Below are 21,554 nucleotides of genomic sequence, written 5' to 3' on the forward strand. Positions count from 1 at the left end.
GATATAAGTTAATGCTTAAATTATTTGTAAAACATCTTAAATTTTCTGTGACGTATTTTAAATACCCCCCCAGAGCCCCCCCCACGATGTGTGTTCCCCAGAGGGGGCTTCAGTTCCAGCAGGGCCAGAGCCCAGCACTGACTGCAAGTTGCTGGGGGAGGGAGCAAGGAACAGAGAAAGGGTTTTATCCTTTCACAGCTTCAACAACTCCGCGCTCTAAATATCAATAATAAAAGTTATAATATAATAAAATAGTTCTTCGTGAGGCAGTGGAGATCAAACAAGCCCTTTTAGGCCCCCGCGGGGGCAGCCCAGGTTTGGGCTTGGGCTTTTGTATAAACTCAGTAGTAAAAAGGGATTTTTTTCTTTTTTTTTTTTTCTTTTCTTTTTTTTTTTTTTTTTTTTTTTTTTACTTTGGGAGAGGGGGGAGCGGAGGGGGCGGTTCTGAGGGCAGGGGGGGCGGTCGGGGCTTGTCCGTGTTGGCGGCAGCTCTGGCGCCGGCGGCCGCACGGGGGTTCAAGAGCTCCCCGTACGAGTGGAACTCGAAGGCGGGGGCCGGGGCGGGTTGCATGCCCTGCGCGCTCAGCAGCGAGTGCAGCATGTTCACCGTATCCTGGTAGTCACTGGCCTGGCTCACGTTGTGCCCGTTGGCCCCCGTGGGACCCTTGTCCGATTTGCTGTGGGTACCCCGGGCTTTGTTGGCCTGGGATAAAGGGATATTGCCTGGATCGGAGCTGTGCCCGGGGAGGTGGGGGTATGGGAAGGGCACCCCGGGGCCTTTGGAGGGTTTGCTGACTTTGGGCTGGTGCTCGTGTGCCGCCGGCGCGGCCGGGGCCATGAGCTCCTCCAGCAGTGGCCTCTTGCGGGACGAAACGAGGGGGCCGTAGGTTTTGTGGGGCGCGGCGGTGGGCTGGCTGCCGTGTTTAGAGTCTCCCGGTCGCTTGTTGGTCACGCTGCTGGGACCGGCGCCAAGCTGGGGGTGTAAGTGTTTGTGCGAGTGGTGGTTGTGATGGTGGTGGTGGTGGTTGGAAGAGTGGCCCTTGTGTTTCTCCTTGTGCTCCCGGTTCTTGACGCCGCTCTCATCCGAGGAGCCGTGCCTGTCCGCAGCCATCGGCACCTTGATCCGCATTTTTATCTCCTCCTGCTTGGAGGGGAGCGGCCTGTCCCCACCTCCACCCGCCACCGGGATCCTCAGCTTCAGTGCCGAGGCTTTGTCACCCTTCTCAGGGCCGGGAGGACGCTCGGGGTTCTCCGAGCCGCCCATGGGGATTTTCAGGACGATGGGAGAAGGGTTGCCATCCTGTTGGACTTCTCTCTCCCGCTGCTGCTGCACCAGGAGGTTCTGCGCAGCATAGGCGTACTGCGAGCGCACGTTGGCCTCCATGTTCTCCAGCTGCCGTTTCTGCGCCGCCAGTTCCTCGGCGTGCTTGGCCCTGTACTCCTTGAGCGAGACTTTGGCCGAGGGAGCGTTCTTGCCGCTCTGCTTCTGATAACCAGCGCCATCTTGCTGTAACGGGTGCTCGGCAGCCGACGAGCTTTCGTTAGTCCTGTGGCTCTGGCCAGTCTCCAGCTTGGGGGGAGGATGCTGGGACAACCAGTGCTCAGACTGGGACGTGTCCGCAGCGCTCTGGTCGCTGGGCGAGTCGGCCGTGGCCGGCAGAGAAGGCCCTGCTCCAGCGGTCGAGGATGTTGACATGCTCATTAACCCGGCGATGTTCATGTCCGAACTATTGTTCCTGGAAATCATGTTGAGGATCGTCTGCTCTGACAGGCTCTTATCTTCGCCGTGGTCATCAGCCTTCGACTTCTTGGCTGCTTGAGAGGCCTGGAAGAAAAGCAGCGACCGGATATTTACTTCGGGCTGTCGCTAGAGCTGGTTTGATGCAAACAAAACTCCCTGCGCACCGTGCAAACCCTCCTTTAAACACAGATTCACTTTGCCCCCGTCTCCCCTTGTGGGAAAAGACCCAACCACTGCAAGCAGGGCTGCCAGAGCAGTTGAAAACCTGAGGTCTCTCCAGAGTTAATTCAGAACACATGAACTCAAGCGCTAAAGCAACATTTTGCAGAGTCACAGCATTCGGATTTTCCCCACACACATGCCCTTCAGACACTGTCTCGCATTGTAAGAGCAGAGATGCCACACAGAAGAAATCAGAGCCTGTTCTCTCCTGCAAGCACCCACCACCCAAAGCAGATTCTTACCCGCCAGTTCCGGATGCGTTTAAGCCGATTGGGAGTTTTCTCAAGGATCTGCAGGAATTCATGAGTCAGTTCTGCAGAGAAAACACAAACCCCGGCAGGAGGGTCAGAGGCAGAGCAGCACCGATCCATCAGGGTAAGCCCCCCAACTGACGAGCGGAGCTACTAACGAGATGGGGCCACTCCAGGAGGGGAAATCCTGAGAATTTTTATCACTGATCACATTTAAACTCATCTCACTGTGCTTTTTGCCATCTCTGTGGTACCACAGAAGCTGCTGCTGTGCTGGAAACCTTGACAAGTCCTGGAGTCCACGAATGGAGTCACCAAAATAATGTAAGAGCTTTTAGGGGAAAAAAAAAAACAAACCTAGTCCCAAACTCACCATCTAAGAGCTCCAGAGTCACAGTGCCGTCAACGTATTCCCACCAGTGCTTCCCATCCGTGGAGACTGGGATCTCCCAGTTGGACCATTTACAAGCCAGGTGGATGCAGACACAGGCCACGACGGGAGGGGTGTACTGCAGGCTGAAGGTGGTCAGGTGCAGGCTGGGGGCAACGGAAAGGAGGGAGAAACAAAAAAATAAAACCTCTGAGTGCTTAAAATGGGCCAATATGAAAGATGGGGACAGACATTTGAGTAGGGCCTGTTATGACAGGACAAGGAGTGATGGTTTGAAACTCAAGGAGAGGAGATTCAGGCTGGATAAAAGGAAATTGTTGGCCGTGAGGGTGGTGAGAGCCTGGCCCAGGTTGGCCAGAGAGGTGGTGGATGAACCATCCCTGGAGGCATCCCAGGCCAGGCTGGACGGGGCTCTGAGCAACCTGAGCTGGTGAAGGTGTCCCTGCTCATGGCAGGGGTGGATAAGGTGACATTTGAAGGTCCCTTCAACCCAAATCCTTCTGTGAGTCTATGAACTCCCAAACCTGAACTTCAGGACGCACAATCAGCCACTGACCAAAGGCTGTGCAGGAGGTGGCCGTGGTAAGACAGTCCTTGCCATTCCCCCCCAGTATAACCCTCCTGTTACGGGTGTCTCTATCCTGCTACACCAATTTGCTTCTTGCTTCCCCATTTTTCTCAGGACGCTCTATCAGCTCGAGGCTCCGCGCAATCCGAGAAGAAACTCAAGACACTTCCAGGTTCAACTCAAAGAGCAAACTGGCCCTTTTTGGCTTTTAGGAAACATCTCGTCTTTCCTAAGTAATTTTTAAGAACAGCAACTGGCTGTGAATAGCACCATACACCGGAGTGACTCAGGAGCACCTCAGAGGGAGCCTGGTCACCTATCGAACATTTTTATTAGTCAATTAGTAAATTAATTTGCTCAGATACCAGTGCTGGGCGGTCTGGGAAGCACAGAGGAGAAGTGATGGACTGAGAAAGCATCTTCCTCTCTACTAAGCCTTGCAAACCTGGCAGCAAACTGAGCATCCCCATCACCCTCATTAATTGTCCCTTGATGGGCACGGGGCCACCGAGCATCTCCGTGCAGCCGCAGGATGGCATTGTCTGCGTTTCTTTGCCACGCTCAGGTTATTAAACATTTTTCCAGCAATGCAATGCGGGGAGAGAGAGAGATGCACATCTACAGCCAGAAAGTCTGACCCTAGTTTGCAGATACTGTATTTACATCGAGTCAAACCCAGGGAATTCAGGGAATTTGGAGCCTTTATCTGGTCTGTCAAGGTCAGAAGTGAGGGTGCACAAATAGCCTTCACTCTGCCCCGTAATGGTGCCAAAAGGAAATAAAAGTTAAAACGTCTGTAGCTATGCCTGATAAATCGAGTTCATCGCTTAAGCAGCTTAATCAAGCATTTCATGGCATCACTTTAAGGCAAAATTGAGGCTGCATTTCTTCCTTTCTGCCTGGATTTCTTTCAATTATAACCTTAACTCATAATTCCTTGGTTTTGCAATTACCGCTGCAGGGACAAAACACATTTCAAGGACGCGTCTGCCCACAAATCCTGACACCACCTTCCCTTTACGCTGGTTTATGCAGGAAAACCCACACAGTGCCCTTTGGAGCTCGAGAACCTTCAACACAGCGCTCACTCCGCGCTGGTCGGGCGAGCGGGTAACGCAGGCGGGGAGGAGAGAAACAACTCGCCCAAGGCCACACAAACCTGGGGCTTGGCAGCATTTTCTGACTCTGCAGCTTCACCTGCGCGAGCGCCTAAACCATCTTTTCCTCCCATTCCTTCAGTCCTGTGAGCTCTTTCACAAAAACCACAAGATTTCCCATGTCCACGACTCCGTCTGTTCTAAATATTAACTCTGTGATTTGCCTGAGGCTGGTAATCCAGGAAATGGAATTTTAAAAAACATCAGAAGTCCCAACACAAAGGCTGAGATCAGTGAAAATCTAGTGACAAAACCAACCCAGACCTCTCGAGGTGAAAAAAAATAGGGGCTTTTTTTGTTTCCAAGACCTGCTCACATGCAGGCCACACAAAACCATTTTTTCTCTTGTAATACCTCACGCCTGCACCCAACTACCCTTTTTCTCCCTTTATGCTCCAGATCAGCAGTCTCTGGGGTACAGACCTTACTTGTTGACAGTTTGCACAGCACCTAGCTCAGTGAAAACTCCGCAACACCCATGTACCAAGCAAGTAAAAAATGGAGATATTCATTCCAAGTCTACCTTTTGCTCTTTTTTTTTCTTTCAAACTTTCACAACTAACTCCCCAAAAAAGCAAGCAGTGAAGTTCCCAAGCATCCCACCTGCCTCGCTTAAAGGGCCGATTTTGCAGCTGGTTTTAAGCAGCAGGAGAAAGGGTTCCTGCTCTGTCTGAAACAAACCGAGCGATCCCCGGGCTGCCCAACACCCCGGGGGTCACATCTCCTCCAGATAAGACCCTCTTGTCCAATATGAATTAATTATAAAAGAATAACCTGTTGGTAGCCATGAAATAGGAAGTTTGCGCCAAGTCCTTGCTGGCTGAAAGAGAAAAGGAAAGAGCACGGTGTGATTCGGCATGTCCTGACAATCATTACACACACACAAGATGACACCCACCACCGTTTGACTAACTACGCCACAGCGAGAAGGATTTTAGAAATTACTATACGTAGAGATTCTGGTGTAGAGAAGAATTTTATAAGTTACTTGGTGTGGTTCAGCAGAACCAGAACATCACGCCAGTCGTTTGTAACTTCATCGATTTTTACATTTGTTACAGTTATCAAGGAGAGTGACTGCAGGTGAGTTCTTGGGCAATCCTCTGAACGCTACGACGTATTTTCACAGCTCTTATCATGTTTTCACATCCCTTCTCTACCAAGCTGAGGTTACAGGGAGGAGAAGCCGCAGGTATTTGCCATCTGCCTTCGCTTACCTCGCACGAGCTGTGTGCACTTCACCACGTGGGTGTGCGGGTGGTCAATGGTGATCTCGAAACCTGGAAGAACACAGAGAAAAGGGCCGTCAGCGAGCCAGCAGCACACCCCCGCGGATCCACGAACCTTTTTTCCTGCTCCTGGGGGACAAGGTTTTCTCCCCTTCCCTCCTACAGCCCCTGCTCTCTGCCCGGCAGGAACAGAGGAGCCCATTTTCCTGTATATCCAGAAGACTCAAGTTCTCCAGGCGCAAAACCCAGAGGCCACTGCTGCTGCCAGCCCTCCAAGCAGCTACATGCGCTTGAAAGACCTCACTGAAAACAAAACAGCTATTAAGGATTTTAAAAATAGCAGGACAAAGCCTCTTCCAGCAGCTGGGAGGAAGAAGAAGACAATGGCATCGGCCCAAAGGAATTTCTGTCACCCAAAAAGCTAAGAGGAAGCAGACGTTTTCCCTTTGAAGGAGCCTAAAGACGACTGAACTTAATCCTCGCTGCAGTTTCCTATTCTCTTTGGGCATTATGTTTTAAAGAAAAAAAAAAATCATTCAAATTGGTTCATGTGTGCAACAGATTTGGTTCTTGCCATGCAGAACGTTCTAGAAGAACTGGGACATTTTAAAAGGCAACTGGAGAACCGAGTTGTTGCAGAACCGGGGTCCCAGTTTAGCCACTGGTGTGGCCCATCGACACGCCCGCCCTCCTGTCCCCTCGGGAGAGTTTGGGGTATTTTCTCCGAATCAAGTCAGAAATAACCATGAGGATTTTGGAGTCGAATGCTACCTACAAACTGCCTCTGAAACAGAACACACGTTAGTAAGACCAGATTTTAACAGCACATTTTAGAAAGGAACAGGATACGGGATCCAACAGCCACAGCCCTACATGGAGGCTCCAGCTTCTACTGTCAAAAAAAACCCCAACAACTGTTGCTGGTTTTGTTGTTTCGGTTTTTTTTTTCCCCCCCCACATTCAGCTATCTGATAAAAAAAATTAACTTTCAGCCCAGGTTATGTTAGAAATCTCTCAGTGCAAACTGCTTCCAGACCACAGGACTAGAGCGTTATCGGGTTCAACAGCACAGGGTAGGACAGTGACCAGTGTCCAAGCGGTAAAAACCTGTGGTGGGAGGGGGAGAAAAGAGACGAGCCACAGTTTAATTTCTCTGAGCATCGAACCTGACACAAGTTACACCTGAAAAAACTGCCATTAAAAGCAAAACAAGGAGTGGGCGTGAAAAATCAAAGAGTTTGTTGCCTGGACTCTTGCTCTCCAGCTGTGCAGCTGCCCTCCAGCTGTGGAGAAGGGGGCGGTCAGGCTCTCTGCTGTGCGGAACTCCCCTGGCTCTGGGATTCATGTGGCAGCCCGTCCGCTTGGAAAAACTTACCCAGGGTCTGCAGTATTATGCTCTCTAGAATGACCAGGTCTTGGGCTTGTTGCAGGTAAGCCTGGGGTTGAGAGGACAGGCAAGTTACTCACGATGAGGCAACTCCGTATAAAGCCTGCACATTTCTAACAGCCTTTTTTTCTCGGGGAGGCAAAAATAGCAAAGGGGAATCTTTCTGCTGATGTGCATTGGGGGAGTTGGTGCAGATTCCCTGCCAGAGAAGAGAAAGCAGAGTGCTAGGGGGGACCCACTCCCCGGCTAGAGCTTCTGCCGAGGGACAGCTGCATCGGGACCCCACAGCCGCCCACTCGGTCCTGGTCCCTCGCACTGCACGGGGCGGCTACACGGGCAGTACAGGGGAGGAATCAGCTGCCTTTTCATTTTGTCCTTAAGCCTTCCTGGATAAAGCTGCCCCTTTTCAGCAGGGTCTGCTGCTCAGTTCCAGGTAAGATGGGCTGTCTCGAGAGATGGGGAATTGGGTTTAGTAAAAACCCACTGTTAAATGTGTGGGGACAGAACAGAACCAAAACACACACACCACCCTCTGTTCTGCTGCAGACACTACTCAATCGCAGCCACATCCACACCCCCCTCAGCAGCTTTATCACACAGACACCGTTACGCAGCACAGCTCAGTCACATTTGCAGAAGCACAGCAGAGGAGAACACAAGAAAAGTTGCCACAGAGCAGGAGGAAAAAAACCACCTTCTGCTGTACAGAAGCCAAAAAGCTCTCGGTAACGCAAGAGCAGTTGAATTGGAAAGCTGGCACTGGCCATCCTGGGACGCAGCCGCTCGTTAGAGTGGGGACTGCGGAACCCGAGCAAAGGAGCCACTGCGGCCGCACGAGCCGGGATGCGGCAGTTTCTGCCATTCCTGCTCCTCCTATCAGAGCCCAGCTCCCTGCTCTCAACACTTACCTCGCTCTTGGTGTCTAGGGGAGGTTCCTGGGGATGCAGACAGGCATGTGCTACCTTGATTACATGCTCCAGTTTATGAGGCTGCTCCTCCACCTTGGCTGCCAAGAACAGAGCTGCTGGTACCACCGACTTCAGGGGAAAAAAAAAAAAAAAAAAAAAAGTTAAAAAGTTCAATAGTAAAGCAAATAAATTAGGCTCATCTCACAGATAAAACAAATATTCTTTCTTGAAACAAAGCCTGTGCAAGCCCAAATACCACCAGGAGGAAAGAGGGTCTCTGGTGAGTACCAGCAACTACAAACCACCTGTCCCTTCTCCAGGGTCAGTCCCACCGTGTCACCCCCGAGCTGGTTGCCAGGCAGCAGCAGGAGCAGAATTGGGGGATCCCCGGCGCCCCTCACCCCCCCCAGCCCCCAGCACACTTACATTTCTGTGGAATTGTGTGAACGACTGCACCATGTAGAATCGGTGCATGTACACGATGGCTGTGTTAATGGTGAGCTGGGACCTGAGCAGGTGGTTAAGGAAACAGCCCCAACGACGAGTCCCGAGCAGCGCCCTCAGCTCCCTGACATCCCCCCGGGGCCGGGCCGGGCCTCGCTCCCACCGCTGCCGAGACGTGCCCGGGTCTCCCCGCTCTGGCCCTCCCTGCTCACCGGCACAGCTCCCTCCGCTCCCGGCCTCGCTGTTCCAACGGCCGGGCCGGGTTCTGCCGGATCCCGCAGGGCGCTCGGCTCTCCCCGCCTCCCTCTCCCAACGGCCGGGCCGGGCTCTCCCCGCTCCGGGGCCCTCCCCGCAACCCGGCCTCGCCCTCCTCGTTCCGGACCCGGCCTTTACTCTCCGAACGGCCGGTCCCGGCTCTCCCCGCGGCCCAGCCCCCGCGGCGGCGGTACCGCAGGCCTAGCGCGGCCTAGCGCGGCCCGGATACACGTTGAGGCGCTGCCCCATGTCCTGTAGCAGGTTGGCCGCCTGCTGCCGGTACGAGAGCTCCTTGTCGGGGTCGAGCCCGGCACGGCGGGAGGGGCTACGGTCCAGCTGCTCGCGGGTGAAGTACCAGCGCCTCCCGGCCGCGCCGCCGCCGCCGGCCCCGCCGCCCGCCGAGGCCTCCATGGCGATCTGCGCGCGCGCGCACGCACGCACGCACGCTAAACGACGCGCCGGCGTCACAGGGCGGCAGCGCGCGCGTACGGCTGCGTCAAAGGGCGGGGCCGGGGGGAGGAGCCGCTGAGGCGCGTGCGCGGTTGGGCGCGTCGGGCGGGAAAGACGCGGCCTTGGCGGGGGCGGGGAGTGGCCGTTACAGCTCCCCTTACCCCCCCATTGCCCCCTTCCCTTACCGGACCCCCACCCCCGTTACCCTCCCCGTCCTCTTCCCGCCCCCCACCTCCCCTTTCCCCCCTCCGGGGCCTGGGAGCCCGGTTTGCACCTCAGCCCCCACCCACAACCGCCCCCCCCCCCCCCCCCGCCCGGTATCTCGGCCCCACACACCAGGCCACAGCTCGTATCCAAAGTGAGTTTTATATATAATTAATTTATCTGTACACACGAAGGACAAAGTACCTCAGGGCTGCGGTGGAGGGAAGGAGGGGCAGTGCAGCCCCCCTGGGCTGAGCCCCCCCGCCCCAAAACAGCTTCAAAAAAAACAGGAAAAGAAAAAAGAAAAAGTCACTTCATTTTTTTTTTTTTGCATTTAAAAGGAGGGGGGAGCTGCCCCCACTCCCCCCGCCTCCTCCCCGCTGGCAGCCCCTGGGGGGCATGAAGGTGCTTGGCCTGTGCGCCCCCCCGGCAGGCGGCACTTCAGTTTGGCACATGGAGGGGACAGGGACACCCCCCAGCCCCTTCCCCGGGGGGGCCCCATGTCCCCTCTTTGGCACGTGGGGGATTTTGGCAAAGGGCGGGGGGGGGCGGGCTGCACCCCAACCCCTCCCCAACCCCCCAGTGCTGGGCAATCCCCCCACCCTGGGGGGGGCACACAGCAGGGGGTTCCCCCCCAGTCACCTCCCTTGTGTCCATTTCTCCCCCCTTTTTTTTTTTTTTTTTTTTTAAATACATGGGTTTGGGGATTTTTTTCCTTTTTTGCCTGACCCCAGTGCAGGTCCCGGGCGGGGGGACGCACCATGCGGGGCCCCCCCTAACTCCCTGCAGGGCCGGCGTTGAGGAAGTAAGTGGTCATCTCGCCCTTGCCCTTGACCTTGACCAGCCCCCGGCACTCCAGCTCGTAGCCCTTGGCCGCCAGCACCTGGTACAGGTCCGTTGTCACCTGGGGGGTGTGGAACACACAGGGACGGTTAGGGGGGACTCTAAGGGGGCCCTGTCCCCCCCTCCCGCCCCCCCCGCTGACCTGGATGCGGTCGGGGACGCCGGTGCTGTCCATGCGGCTGGAGACGTTGACAGTGTTGCCCCAAATGTCGTACTGGGGCTTGCGCGCTCCGATCACCCCCGCAACCACCGGGCCCATATTCAGGCCTGGTGGGGGTCAGAAAGGGACAAAGAGGGTGTCACAGGACCCCCCCATGGCTGCGGGTGGGGATACGGGGGCATGCGAGGGGAAAAGAGGGGGGCAAAGGGGGGTGGAGGCAAAGGGGAAGTGGGGTGCGAGGGTTTGTGTGTGCACAGGGGTGTGCAATGGCCCAGGTGTGCAAGGATTTGCACATGCACAGGGGTGTGCAAGGGTCTGCACGTGCATAGGGGTGTGTGAGGACCAGGATCTGTGAGAAAGAAGGGGTGTGCAAGGGTTTGCACGTGCATAGGGATATGCAAGGGCCGATGTGTGCAAAAAGAAAGGGATGTGCAGGGGTTTGCACGTGTCAAGGGGTGTGTGAGGGCTGCACGTGCAAAGGGGAAAAGGTGTGCAAGGCTTCGCTTGTGCAAATGGGTGTGCAACGCCCAAGGGGCGTGCAAAGACCTGCATACAAAGTGCTCCGCAAAAGCTGTGTGTGCAAAAGGGCAGAGGCATGCAAGAGGCGTGCAAGGCTTTGCCTGTGCAGAGGGGTGTGCGGAGGCTGTACGTGCAAAGCCAAGGGGGCATGCAAAGCTCCCCTGTGCAAGGGCTACGCACCAGAGCCGCGTGTGCAATAAGGTACGAGGTGTGCAAGAACGGGCGGCCACCTCACCGCCTGCAAGGGACGTGCAAAGGGCGTGCAGGGAGGCAGAGGGGCGTGTGAGGGGCGTGCGAGGCCGCTCACCGATCTTCATCTGGAAGTTGTTGAAGGAGTGCTCATTGATGTACTTCATCTGCTCCATGAGGTGCATGGCGTAGTCGGCAAGTGCCGCAATGTGGCTCCGGCCCTCGCGGTCATAGGTGGCAGCATTCAGCCCCGAGGCCGCCATGTAGGTGCTGCCAATGGTCTTGATCTTCTCCAGCTGCCGGTACTTCTGCTCGCTGATGATCTGGTGGGGACAGAGATGGGGGGGTGGTGTCACCCCCATATGACCTCTCTGGGATCCTGCCCCTCCCGGCTGCCTGCAGCCCAGCCTGTGGTCACCCCACGCACGGTGCTCCGTGGTGTCTCCAGCACCCTGTGCACCCCATCTTCTTGCACCCCATGTATGCTGCTCCATGTCCTCTCTAGCACTCCGTGCACCCCATCCCCTGCACCCCGTCCCCACACATGGTGCCCTACAGCCCCTCCAGCACCTTATGCACCCCATCTGCTTGTACCCCATCCCTGTGCACCCCATGCACATGGTTCCACAGCCTCTTCGGGGTCCTGCACACCCCATCTTCCTGCCACCCAGCCCATGGTCTCCCACGCTCCATGCACACTGCTCCATGGTCTCCAGCACCCCGGGCACCCCATCTTGTACCCCATCCCTCTGCACCCCATGAACACTGCTCCACAGCCTTTCCAGCACCCCAAGCAACCCGTCTTCTTGCATCCCGTACACAGTGTTCCACATCCTCTCTGGAGCCCCGTGCATCCCATCCCCTGCACCCCATCCCCACACGTGGTGCTCCACAGCCCCTCCAGCAGCCTCTGCACCCCATCTTCTAGCACCCCATCCCTGTGCACCCTATGAACTCCGCTCCATGGTCTCTCCAGCACCCCGTGCACCCCATCTTCTTGCACCCCATGCATGGTGCTCTACAGCCTCTCTGGGGCACCGTGCACCCCATCCCCTGCACCCCATTCCTGCACACCCCATGTATGCTGCTCCACAGCCTCTCTAGCATCCCGTGCACCCCACCTCCTGCTCCCTATCCCCTGTACCCCATCCCACAGCTCCATGAACACCCCTCCACCACCTCTTTCCAGCACCCCATGCACAGTGCTCCACAGCCCCTCTAGCACCCTGGGCACCCCATCTTCTTGCACCCCATGCACAGTGCTCTACAGCCTCTCTGGGGCCCTGTGCACCCCATCCCCTGCACCCCATCCCACAGCTCCATGAACACTGCTCCATGGTCTCTCCAGCACTCCATCTTCCTGCACCACATCTTCCTGCCCCCACTCATGCTGCTCCACAGCCTCTCCAGAACCCCACGCAGCCCATCCCCACACCCCCATCCCCATGATCCACCCCACTGCACCCCAATCCCCCTCCAGCACCTCGTCGAAGTCGGCGATGATCTCGTTGAGCAGGCGCAGGCACTCAACGCCCTCGTTGTTGGCCTCCAGCTCGACGTAGAACTCGGAGAAGTTGCTGATGGAGGCGAACATGACGGCCACGCACTCGCAGGACTGGTAGTAGAGCTCGTCGTTGCGCCGCTCCCGCGCCAGAAAATGCGCTGCCACGTCCTTGGGTAGGATGTTGTGCAGCAGCCGCCGGTTGTACGCCTGCAACTCCTCCATCTCCTCCTTCTCACCCGTTGCCTGTGGCACCCAGCACCATGCAGGAGCCGCCCCAGGGTGCGGGGAGGGGGTTGGTCCCGTCCCCTCGTCCCTCATCCCCCCCAGGTCCTACCTGCAGCTTCCAGAGGAAGTCGAGGCGGGCGGTGGACTCAACCTGCTGCGCGTGCAGGTACAGTGCCAGTGCGAAGACGGCCAGGATGACGGGGGTGACGTACCGCAGAGCCACCTTCCCCTCCACTGAGCTGTGGGTACCAACCCCCCTGCTGAGAGGGGACGCCAGACCAGTCCCTGCCCACCCCAGGGACCCCAAACCTGCACCCGGACCCCTATGATGCACCCACCCCAGGGACCACAAATCTGCCCCCACCCCGGGGACCCTGAACCCACACCCTCCCCAAGGACCCGCTAAGATGTACCCAAACCCCAAACCTCCATCCAGCCCCAAAAGGTGCACCCAACCAAGGGATGCCCAAAGACGCACCCACCCCAGGGACCCCAAACCTGCACCCAGCCCCCAAAGCTGCACCCACCCTCCCAGCATAGACCCCAGGGGACTCTCCTGCTGTCACCCACCCTTATCCCCCTCCTCCCAGTTCCCCACCGGTCCCAGTCCCCTGCTCACCATTCACCCTGGGTCACATTGAAGGGCCTGGGCGGGGGGAAGAGGAGCTGGGGTTAGCAGGGTGGGGACGCAGCTCCCAGGGCGGGGACAGCGGGGGGACATGGGTCACTCACAGGGCGTTGGCCACCACCAGCAGGTCGGCGTTGTCAAAGAGGGTGGCCTGGGGCCCCTCCACCAGCACCAGGTAGGTGGCCTCGATGGCCACCATGAGCATCAGCTTCCCGATGCTGCTGATGTGCAGGAAGACGGAGCAGGCGAGCAGGCTCAGCACCACGCTGTAGCTGAAGTACTGCGAGAGGGACACCCCGCAGTGACACCGGCACCCACGGGGACTCCCACCAGCAGCCCAAACCCACAGCGACCTGGCACCCATGGGGACCCCCTGGCAGCACTCAGGGGCTCAGTGCCAGCACCCACAGAGGACCTTGCACCTGCAGGGACCCACGTCAGCAGCCTGTGTCTGTGGGGACACTGTGCTGGCACCCTGTACCCTTGGGGACCTCATGCCAGCACCCTTGGGGATACTGTGCCTGCAGGTACCCCATGCTGGCACCCTGCACCCTCAGGGACCCTGCGCCAGCACTCCTGGGGACATTGTGTCTGCACCCTCAGGGACTCTGCGCCAGCACCCCTGGGGACATTGTGTCTGCACCCTCAGGGACCCTGCACCAGTGCCCGTGCAGGACTCTGCACCCACAAGGACCTCTGCCAGCACCCTACATCTGTGGGGACCCTGTTCCAGCACCCATGGGGACCCCCTGCCAGCACCTTGCATCCTCAGGGACCCTGTACTAGCACCCAGAGCACCTGGCCTGCTGGCGCCCACGCAGGACCCCGTCCCAGCCCTGCACCCATGGGTGCCACACAGGTCTCACCTCGGGGAAGTCACAGGCCAGCCCGTGGTGGTGACAGGGCCCCGCGGGGGTCCCCAGGGACAGGTTGAGGGTGCGCAGCTGGCAGGGTCCCACGGCCTCGGGGGTGACGTTGAGCTCGTGGGCAGCGCAGTCCCGCAGGGACACCCGGCTGCAGGTGAACTGGAGGGGGGCGAGAGGGGTGAGGTGGCGACCCGCGCCCCCCCCGCCCCCCAGCCCCACGTCCCTACCATGTTGACGAAGGCGGCGATGAAGACAAGGAGGATGGTGAAGACGCCAATGACAGTGCTGTGAGTGCGGGACTGGACGATCTTCCGGGACAGTCGCTGCAGGGCAGCAGGGAAAAGCTGGGGGGGCAAAATCCCCGTCACACTCCGCTGAGCCCCCCCACACCCCCATCCACTGGCCCTGGACTCACGGTGACACAGGAGTAGACGGCACAGACGAAGAGGATGGTGGCGAGGAGGATGAAGATGCTGATGTAGACACCGAGCATCAGTGGGGAGCTGAGGAAAGAGGCAGCTGTGAGCATCAGAGGGTGGGGGGACTGGTGTGGGGTTTTTTTGGGGGGGGGCTGCGGCACTCACTGGGGGAACACCACGATCTGGAGGCAGCAGATGAAGCAGAAGACAAGGAGGGTGCAGGCCACGTAGCCAGCGAAGCGATCGTCCACCTTCTTGGAGTACTGCAGGGACAGGGGGGACAGGGCTGGGCCGAGGGGGACAGAGGAGGGGACCCCGGGGATGAGATGGAGGGGGGCAGAGGGGACCACAGGGGATGGGAAGGAGAGGATGGAGGGGCCAGGACAGGGAGGACCATGAAGCCATCAGGATGGAATGGACCCCACAGATGAGAGGGGACAGAGGTGACCCACAGGTGGGATGGAGAGGGTGGAGGGTGCCATGAAACCAGGACAGAGGGGACTTCAGGGGACAGAGGGACACCCCCACCTTCTTCTCCAACTTGGGCGTCTGGAAGGTGAGCAGGAACTTCTTGACATGGTCCTTGCGGAGCTGGTCGATGCTGCGGGCGTCAATGGCCCGGCTCAGGAACTCGTCCACCTCATCCTCGGGGTTCAGGGCCTCCTGGGCACCACGGCTGGGGACACGGCTGGGTCAGGGTCCCTCCGGGTCCCCCCGGGATGGGCTGGCTGTGACCCCCCCGGGACACTTACTTGTCTTTGCTGGAGTCATCGATGCCCTGGGGAGACACAAGGGAGATGGGGGGTGTCAGAGCCACCAGTATGGATGGGGGGAACTCTCAGAGGGACAAGGACACGGGGCATCCCCCAGAGTGACCAAGGCCACCAAGGATGTGGGACAGAGTCCTGAGGGTAACCAGGATGGGGAGGGGGAATCCTCAAGGGTTCTCCAAGCCTAGCAGGGATAGGGGTGTCCCCAAGGGTCTGGGGGCCGGGGGGGGTTGACACCAGTGAGGACGGGGGACCCCAAAAGGTCCCCAAGGCCAGTGAGGATGGGGGAATCCCCAAGCACTGCTGTGGACGGGGGAGACACCTCTGGGTCCCCATGGGCTGGTGAAGATAATGTGGATCCCCAAGGGCTCCTGAGGACAAGGGAGGCACCTGGGGATCCCCATGGGTTGGTGAGGGTGGGGGGATCCCTAAAGTTTGCTGAGGATGGGGAGAGACCCGCAGGTTGCTGGGGCCCGTGGGCTGCGGGAGGAAGCGGGGCGGGGTGCGGGCAGGGCTGGGGAAGGCAGCAAGCGGCCGATACCGCGGCACTGGGGGCCCCCACCGCCCCCCCGAGGCCGCTCACCATCTGCCGGAAGGCCTTGGAGTCCTTGGTGCGGGAGAAGGAGCGCTCGGGCACCCAGCGTGGCACCAGCCCCTCGGTTGAGTTGGCGCGGGCACGCTGCAGCTTGGCCAGGATGGCTTTCTCCTCCTTCTGCGGGGCGATGTGGCCGTGAGAGGGGCAGCCCCGGCTTCCCCCGCTTGACTTCCACCCTCCTCCAAAAATGCCCGCCCTGACTCACGCGCTTCTGGCTGCAGCCGACGATGAGGAAGGTCTCGATGTTGTGCTCCTTGAGGTAGGCATTGCGCTCACCCCCGTGGCCCGGCTCTACCTCGTAGTCGCCATTCAGGTACTGCAGCGTGGCCCAGGTGATGTGGATGCGCCTGGGGATGGGGAGGGGGGATGAGGAGCTGAACCCCCCCGCCCCCCGACCCCGGTCCCCAGCTCAGCATCCCCGTCCTGGCTCACCCGGCTTTGCCACCCGCTTCCATGTGGTTGGCCAGGGTGACATCGTTGGACCACACGTCGAACTGCCACTTGCGCAGCCCCAGGACGCCGCAGTGGACGCGCCCGCTGTGGATGCCCACGCGCATGTTCACGTTCACCCCCGTCACCTCGCGCACCAGCCTGCAGACGGCACCAGCACACTGTGTCACCATGGCCTGGGCTGCTGGGCACCGGGAACAGGCACAGCCCCCCAGGGTTGTGGTGGCATGGGGGACATGCCAGCACCAGGGACAGGCACAGCCCCCCAGGGTTGTGGTGGCACGGGGGACATGCCAGCACCAGGGACAGGCGCAGCCCCCCAGGGCTGAGGTGGCACCAGGGACATGCCAGCACCAGGGACAGGCGCAGCCCCCCAGGGCTGAGGTGGCACCAGGGACATGCCAGCACCAGCGAGGGGCACAGGCCCCCAGCTCACAGTGGCACCGAGGACAAGCACAGCTCCCCAGGGTCATGGTGGCACCAGGGATGGGCGCAGTGCCCCAGGGCTGTGGTGGCAACAGGGATGTGCCAGAATCACACATGGGCACAGCCCGCCAGGGTCGCGGTGGCACCGGGGACAGCCAGGACGCCTATGCCCTGTCCCACTCACGAGATGGCCTCGATCATGTCGACCCCCATCTCCACACAGCAGTGCGCGTGGTCCCCGCGCGCCTCAGGCAGCCCCGACACGCAGTAGTAGCAGTCCCCCAGGATCTTGATGCGCAGGCAGTGGTTCTCCTGGCGGGGAAGGGGCAGGTCAGGGGGGCTCAGGGACCCCCAGGACCCCCCCGGCCCCACCACTCACTGCCGCCAGCTTGTCGAAGCGAGCGAAGAGCTCGTTGAGCGTCATCACCAGCTCCTGCGCTGTGCACTGCGAGGCCAGGCTGGTGAAGCCCTCGATGTCCGCAAAGAGGATGCTGCCGGGAGGAAGAGCGTGGCCTCAGTGGGGGGACACGCACACATCCCTCTGGACCCTCCCCGCAAACCTCACCCGCCCCCAGCCCTGCGGTACCTGACATTGTCGTGCTTCTGGATGTAGATCTTGTGGAACATCATGTCCTCCTTCTTGGTGTTGATGTCCTCCTTCATCTCCATGGCCACGTGCTGGGGCAACACCGAGAGCAGCAGCCGCTCCTGCCCCCCAGTATCACCCCGTCAGCGCGGGGCCGGGGTCCCCATGGCCCCCCCAGCCCCCAGGCCCCCCCACCCACCTGCTGGCGGTTCTCACGCTGGAGGTGCAGACGCGCCTGGATGTACCCGCGGGTCTCCTGGAACGCCTGACGCTGCGACACCTCGGCCGGGTAGTGGGTGCAGACCCCCACCACGTTGGTGCAGAGGAAGATCAGGGCGTTGGCACTGAGCTGGTGGGGGAGGTGGGCTCAGCATGACCCCCCGGGAATCCCCAGCCAGCTCTGCCACCCTCCTCTGCACCCCAAAACCCCAGCTCTGCTATGGGGGTGCAGTCACAAGGGGCCGCAAGGGGGGACGTGGGGCAGGGAGACATGAGGACCTGGGGACCCAAGGTAGGGGAATGTGGGGATGCAGGGACCTGGGGACATGGGAGACCAGGTCAGGGTGTATAGGGATACAGGGACCTGGCGGGGATGTGGGGATGCAGGGACCTGGAGACACAGAGGACCAGGCTGGGGGAGATGTGGGGATACAGAGATCTGAGGACTGGAGCGGAGAGAGGGGGATGTGAGGCACCTAGGGACATGGCACGCCAAGGCGGGGGGGTCACAGGGACATGGGGGACTTGGAGACGGAGGGCATGGGGACAGAGGGGACCTAGGGCTGCAGGATACCACGGTAGGGGGGATGCAGGGACATGAGCACCCAGGGTAGGGGGAACAGAGGGGACTTGGGGACACCGTGGACCAGAGCAGGGTGAATGTGGGGGACCTGGGGACTGAGTGCAGGGGGGACATGGGGCACCTGGGGATGTAGGAAACCAGGACAGGGGGACCTGGGGACGCAGGGCAGGGGGGTATGAGGATGCAGGGGGGACACGAGGACCCGGGGCAGGGAGGAGTGTGGGGACATGGCCAGGCCCCCTGGGCCTGCGGGAAGCGGAGAAAGCTGGGGGGGCCAGGAAGCGGAGATGGCGGCAGCGGGAGCCCTGCGGTTTCCCCCCCTCCCTGTCCTTGTCCCCCGGGACCGGGGCCAGGGCTATTTATAGTGCTCTGGCAGGCTAGGGGGGGACACTTGCACCCGCCGTCCCTGTCGCATCCCCCCCTGGCCAGGGGTTGCGGCCCCATTGCTCACACTGTGGGGGTTACCCCGCTCAGGGGGCTTCCCCTCCTGTGACCCCCTGCACCTCTTGGACTTGGCCCCCCCAGCGTCGCGTTCCTCACTCTGTGCCCCACGGGGACAGCACGTGGCCCTAACCCTGGCCAGGCAGGGCGAGGGTGACAAGTGGCCCCGCACAAGGAGGGGGAGCACAGCAAGGCACTGCTGGGGACACACAACCCTGGGGACAAGGGGACTCCCCTGTGCCTCCCTACACATGCAGCACCCCACTGGGAGCACCCACCACCCCTGGGCAGGCAGGACAGGGGACACCGCCAGGGTCCCGGCCCCCTCTGGGTGGCAGCCAGCCCCCCACCCTGGCGCCCTGGCCCTGCATCCCCCTCGAGGGTTTCCGCTGGCCCCACAACAGGGGTTTTGTGGGTGCCCCCCCCACCCCCGTACAGCCCACAATGGTGGGTCTGTGCACAGCCCCGCCGGGACAAGGGGCCCCCTCACCACCCGCGCGGGGCTGCGGCAGCGCCGCGACCCCTGGATGCACCAGAGGCAGCACCCACGGGACCCTGGCACGGGACTCCCCCCTCTCTGGGCAGCCAAGGGGCCCCTCCCACATCCAGAATTTTCCATGTCACAGAAAAGCCCAATTTTGCAGAGAGACTTGAAGAACCACAAAAGGGGATGTGGGGCGTCCCACCTGGGGCCACCCACACCACAAACAGGCAGGACTCTCTTGGCACAGCCTCCCCATGTGTCCCCCCAGCCCCACCTGCTTCCAGAGGAAGGGGTCCGCGGCGTTGCGGTGCCAGGCGATGGTGAGGTGGAGGGTGGAGAGGAGGACGCCGGCCAGCACGGCCGCCCGCATCCGCACGGGCAGCAGCGTGTAGGTGATGTAGATGAAGAACACGCTCCACCAGACGCCCTCGGCTGCGCTCCGGGGAGCCACGGCCACCGTCCCCAGCGCCTGCACCCCGGCCAGGAGCCCCAGCACCACGTAGCTCACCACCCACATGTAGTCCTGGGGGAAGGCGCTGCAGCTGCACAGCACCATCAGGAGCAAGAACAGAGCTGTGGCGCTCGCCAAGGCGGCGGTGGCTGGCACGTGTGGGGTGCCAGGCAGGCAGTGGAAGAGCAGCATCACCCCACAGACCAGCACCAGTACTCCCATCAGCACCGTCAGGCTGCTCTGGTTCATCTGGAAGAAGTAGCGCTGGTAAAGCCGCTCCAGTTTGGCCGACTGGAAGCGTTTGGAGCGGAAAACTTGGAGTAGCCGCCGCCAGCACTCGCCGGCCGATGGTCGACCACTGCGGCCCCCGGCCCCCTTCGGACCCTTGGTCTCGCCATCCTCCAAGCCCAGGTCCACCGATTTGAGCCCCAGGTCGCTCGTGGGTCCCTTCTTGCCGTAGTGGTCCTCCTGCCAGGTGCAGCGCAGCCCCCGGGGGGGCCCCCCACCCCGCTCCATCTCAGGGTCCTGCAGGCAGCTCATGTAGCGGGGGCCGCAGAGGGCGGCGCGGGGCCGGGTGCCCTTCTTGCCGTTGCGCTCCCCCCATGCCGTCTTCCGCTCGTCCACCTTGGGCACCAGGATGCCACTGAACCACGACATGCTGCAGGTGCCGGGTGGGGGTCAGCGCTCGGTCGCCCATCCCAATGCCCCAAGAGGGACCCCGATGCCCATGGGAGCGCAAGGGAAAATTTTCCCCACCCTGGAGGGCCAGGCAGCGAAGGGCCCTGATGTCCCAGCCTCCCTGGGGGGTGCAGACCCCAAGCCAGCCCCGTGGTCCCCGCAGGGGCGGCCAGTGCCGGTGTCCCAGTGCCGGTGTCCCGGTGCTTGGCCCTGCCGCGGCCGCCCCAAGCCTGTCCTCCCCGGCACAGTGACCTGCGGCAAAGCTGGAACCGTCCCGGCTGTCCCGGCCTTGTTTACCTTGAACAGCGGCCAACAGGCTGCACCGGCCACCTCGGCCCCGGGGCACCGGGGACCAGCCGGGACGTGGCAACCGGTCGCAGGCCCGGGTAAGCGGTGGCGGCGAACGGTGGCCCGAGAAGGGCCGGCCCCAGCGGCGGCCGCCTCCCTGCCCGCCGGCCCCGCCGGGAGCCCCGCCGAGCCCGGCCCGTCCGCCCCGGCCCCGCCAGCCGCCCTCCCGCCGCCGCACCGGTCACCGGGCAGCCCCCCGGGACCGCCCCGCTCCTGCCGCCCCGGGAGCCGCTCCTGTCCCACCCGCCGCCGCCCCGCGCCCCGCGCAGCGCCCCGCTCCCGGTCCCCGCCGCCGGCCCGGCCGCCCCCGCTCACCTCCGCCTCCGGCCCCGCCGCCCGCGGGGCTCCGCGCCCCGGCACGGCCCCGCCGCCGCCCGCTCCTACACGGCGGCCGCGCTGCGCCCCCGCCGTCCCATCCCGCGCCCACGCCGGGCCTTCGGTGGCGGCCCCGGTCGCGGCCCCGGCCCGACCCGCCCCGGCCGGTGCCCGCCCTCCCCCGCCCGGATCTGCTCCCGGGCGCTCCCGGCCGGCGGCCTTAAAGGCGCAGCGGCGGCGGCCCCGGTACGGCCCGGAGCGGCCCGGTGCGGCGGGGGAGGCGCGGGCGGCGCGCGGGGGCGGCGGGCGGACCGGCACCCCCGGAGCTGCGCACACACACACGCACACGCACCGCGACGCTGCACCGACATGGCGACATGGGACACCGGGGACACGCGCGGCCGGGCCCCCCGCGCGCGCACACACGCACCCCCCCCCGGGCACCCCCGTGTCTGCACACGCGCCCCCCCCGTTCTGAGTGTGTCCCTTGCACACACACCCCCTGTACACACATCCACACCGTCCAGTACCCCTCCCTTGCACCCCCACACTGTTCACGCACCTACAGCCCCTTGCACACACGTGCACACACTTGCACACCCGTGCACACACACACTCGCACCTCTTTGCGTGTGCGCACACACACGT

The 21,554-nt window shown here is 61.2% G+C and overlaps 2 protein-coding genes across 3 annotated transcripts; both read right to left on the reverse strand.

Annotated features, from left to right (window-relative positions):
* Nucleotides 1-51: 51 nt before the first annotated feature.
* CCNT1 (cyclin T1) lies at nucleotides 52-8,964 on the reverse strand. Its single transcript, XM_065654320.1, has 9 exons — nucleotides 8,783-8,964; nucleotides 8,281-8,362; nucleotides 7,855-7,983; nucleotides 6,935-6,995; nucleotides 5,548-5,610; nucleotides 5,105-5,150; nucleotides 2,588-2,751; nucleotides 2,206-2,276; nucleotides 52-1,825 (listed from the first exon to the last, which is right to left on the reverse strand). Exons 1-9 carry the CDS (start codon nucleotides 8,962-8,964, stop codon nucleotides 410-412), a joined length of 2,214 nt encoding a protein of 737 aa, XP_065510392.1. The 3' UTR covers nucleotides 52-409.
* A 386-nt stretch (nucleotides 8,965-9,350) lies between these two features.
* ADCY6 (adenylate cyclase 6) lies at nucleotides 9,351-21,176 on the reverse strand. 2 transcript variants are annotated; one of them, XM_065654310.1, is made up of 22 exons: nucleotides 20,907-21,176; nucleotides 19,389-20,223; nucleotides 17,587-17,736; nucleotides 17,388-17,509; nucleotides 17,181-17,292; nucleotides 16,986-17,113; nucleotides 16,358-16,516; nucleotides 16,131-16,272; nucleotides 15,914-16,042; nucleotides 15,313-15,338; nucleotides 15,089-15,236; nucleotides 14,726-14,823; nucleotides 14,557-14,644; nucleotides 14,369-14,485; nucleotides 14,142-14,300; nucleotides 13,380-13,555; nucleotides 13,267-13,293; nucleotides 12,757-12,886; nucleotides 12,402-12,665; nucleotides 11,037-11,241; nucleotides 10,193-10,317; nucleotides 9,351-10,111 (listed from the first exon to the last, which is right to left on the reverse strand). In XM_065654310.1, the coding sequence occupies exons 2-22, from the start codon at nucleotides 20,220-20,222 to the stop codon at nucleotides 9,983-9,985; spliced, it is 3,468 nt and encodes a 1,155-aa protein (XP_065510382.1). In that variant the 5' UTR covers nucleotide 20,223; nucleotides 20,907-21,176; the 3' UTR covers nucleotides 9,351-9,982. The 2 variants fall into 2 exon arrangements, with proteins under 2 accessions (XP_065510382.1, XP_065510381.1); XM_065654309.1 differs by having other exon boundaries at nucleotides 12,757-12,907.
* Between the last annotated feature and the right edge of the window lie 378 nt (nucleotides 21,177-21,554).

This window comes from Caloenas nicobarica, chromosome 33, assembly GCF_036013445.1.
Source record: "Caloenas nicobarica isolate bCalNic1 chromosome 33, bCalNic1.hap1, whole genome shotgun sequence".
NCBI lineage: Eukaryota > Metazoa > Chordata > Aves > Columbiformes > Columbidae > Caloenas > Caloenas nicobarica.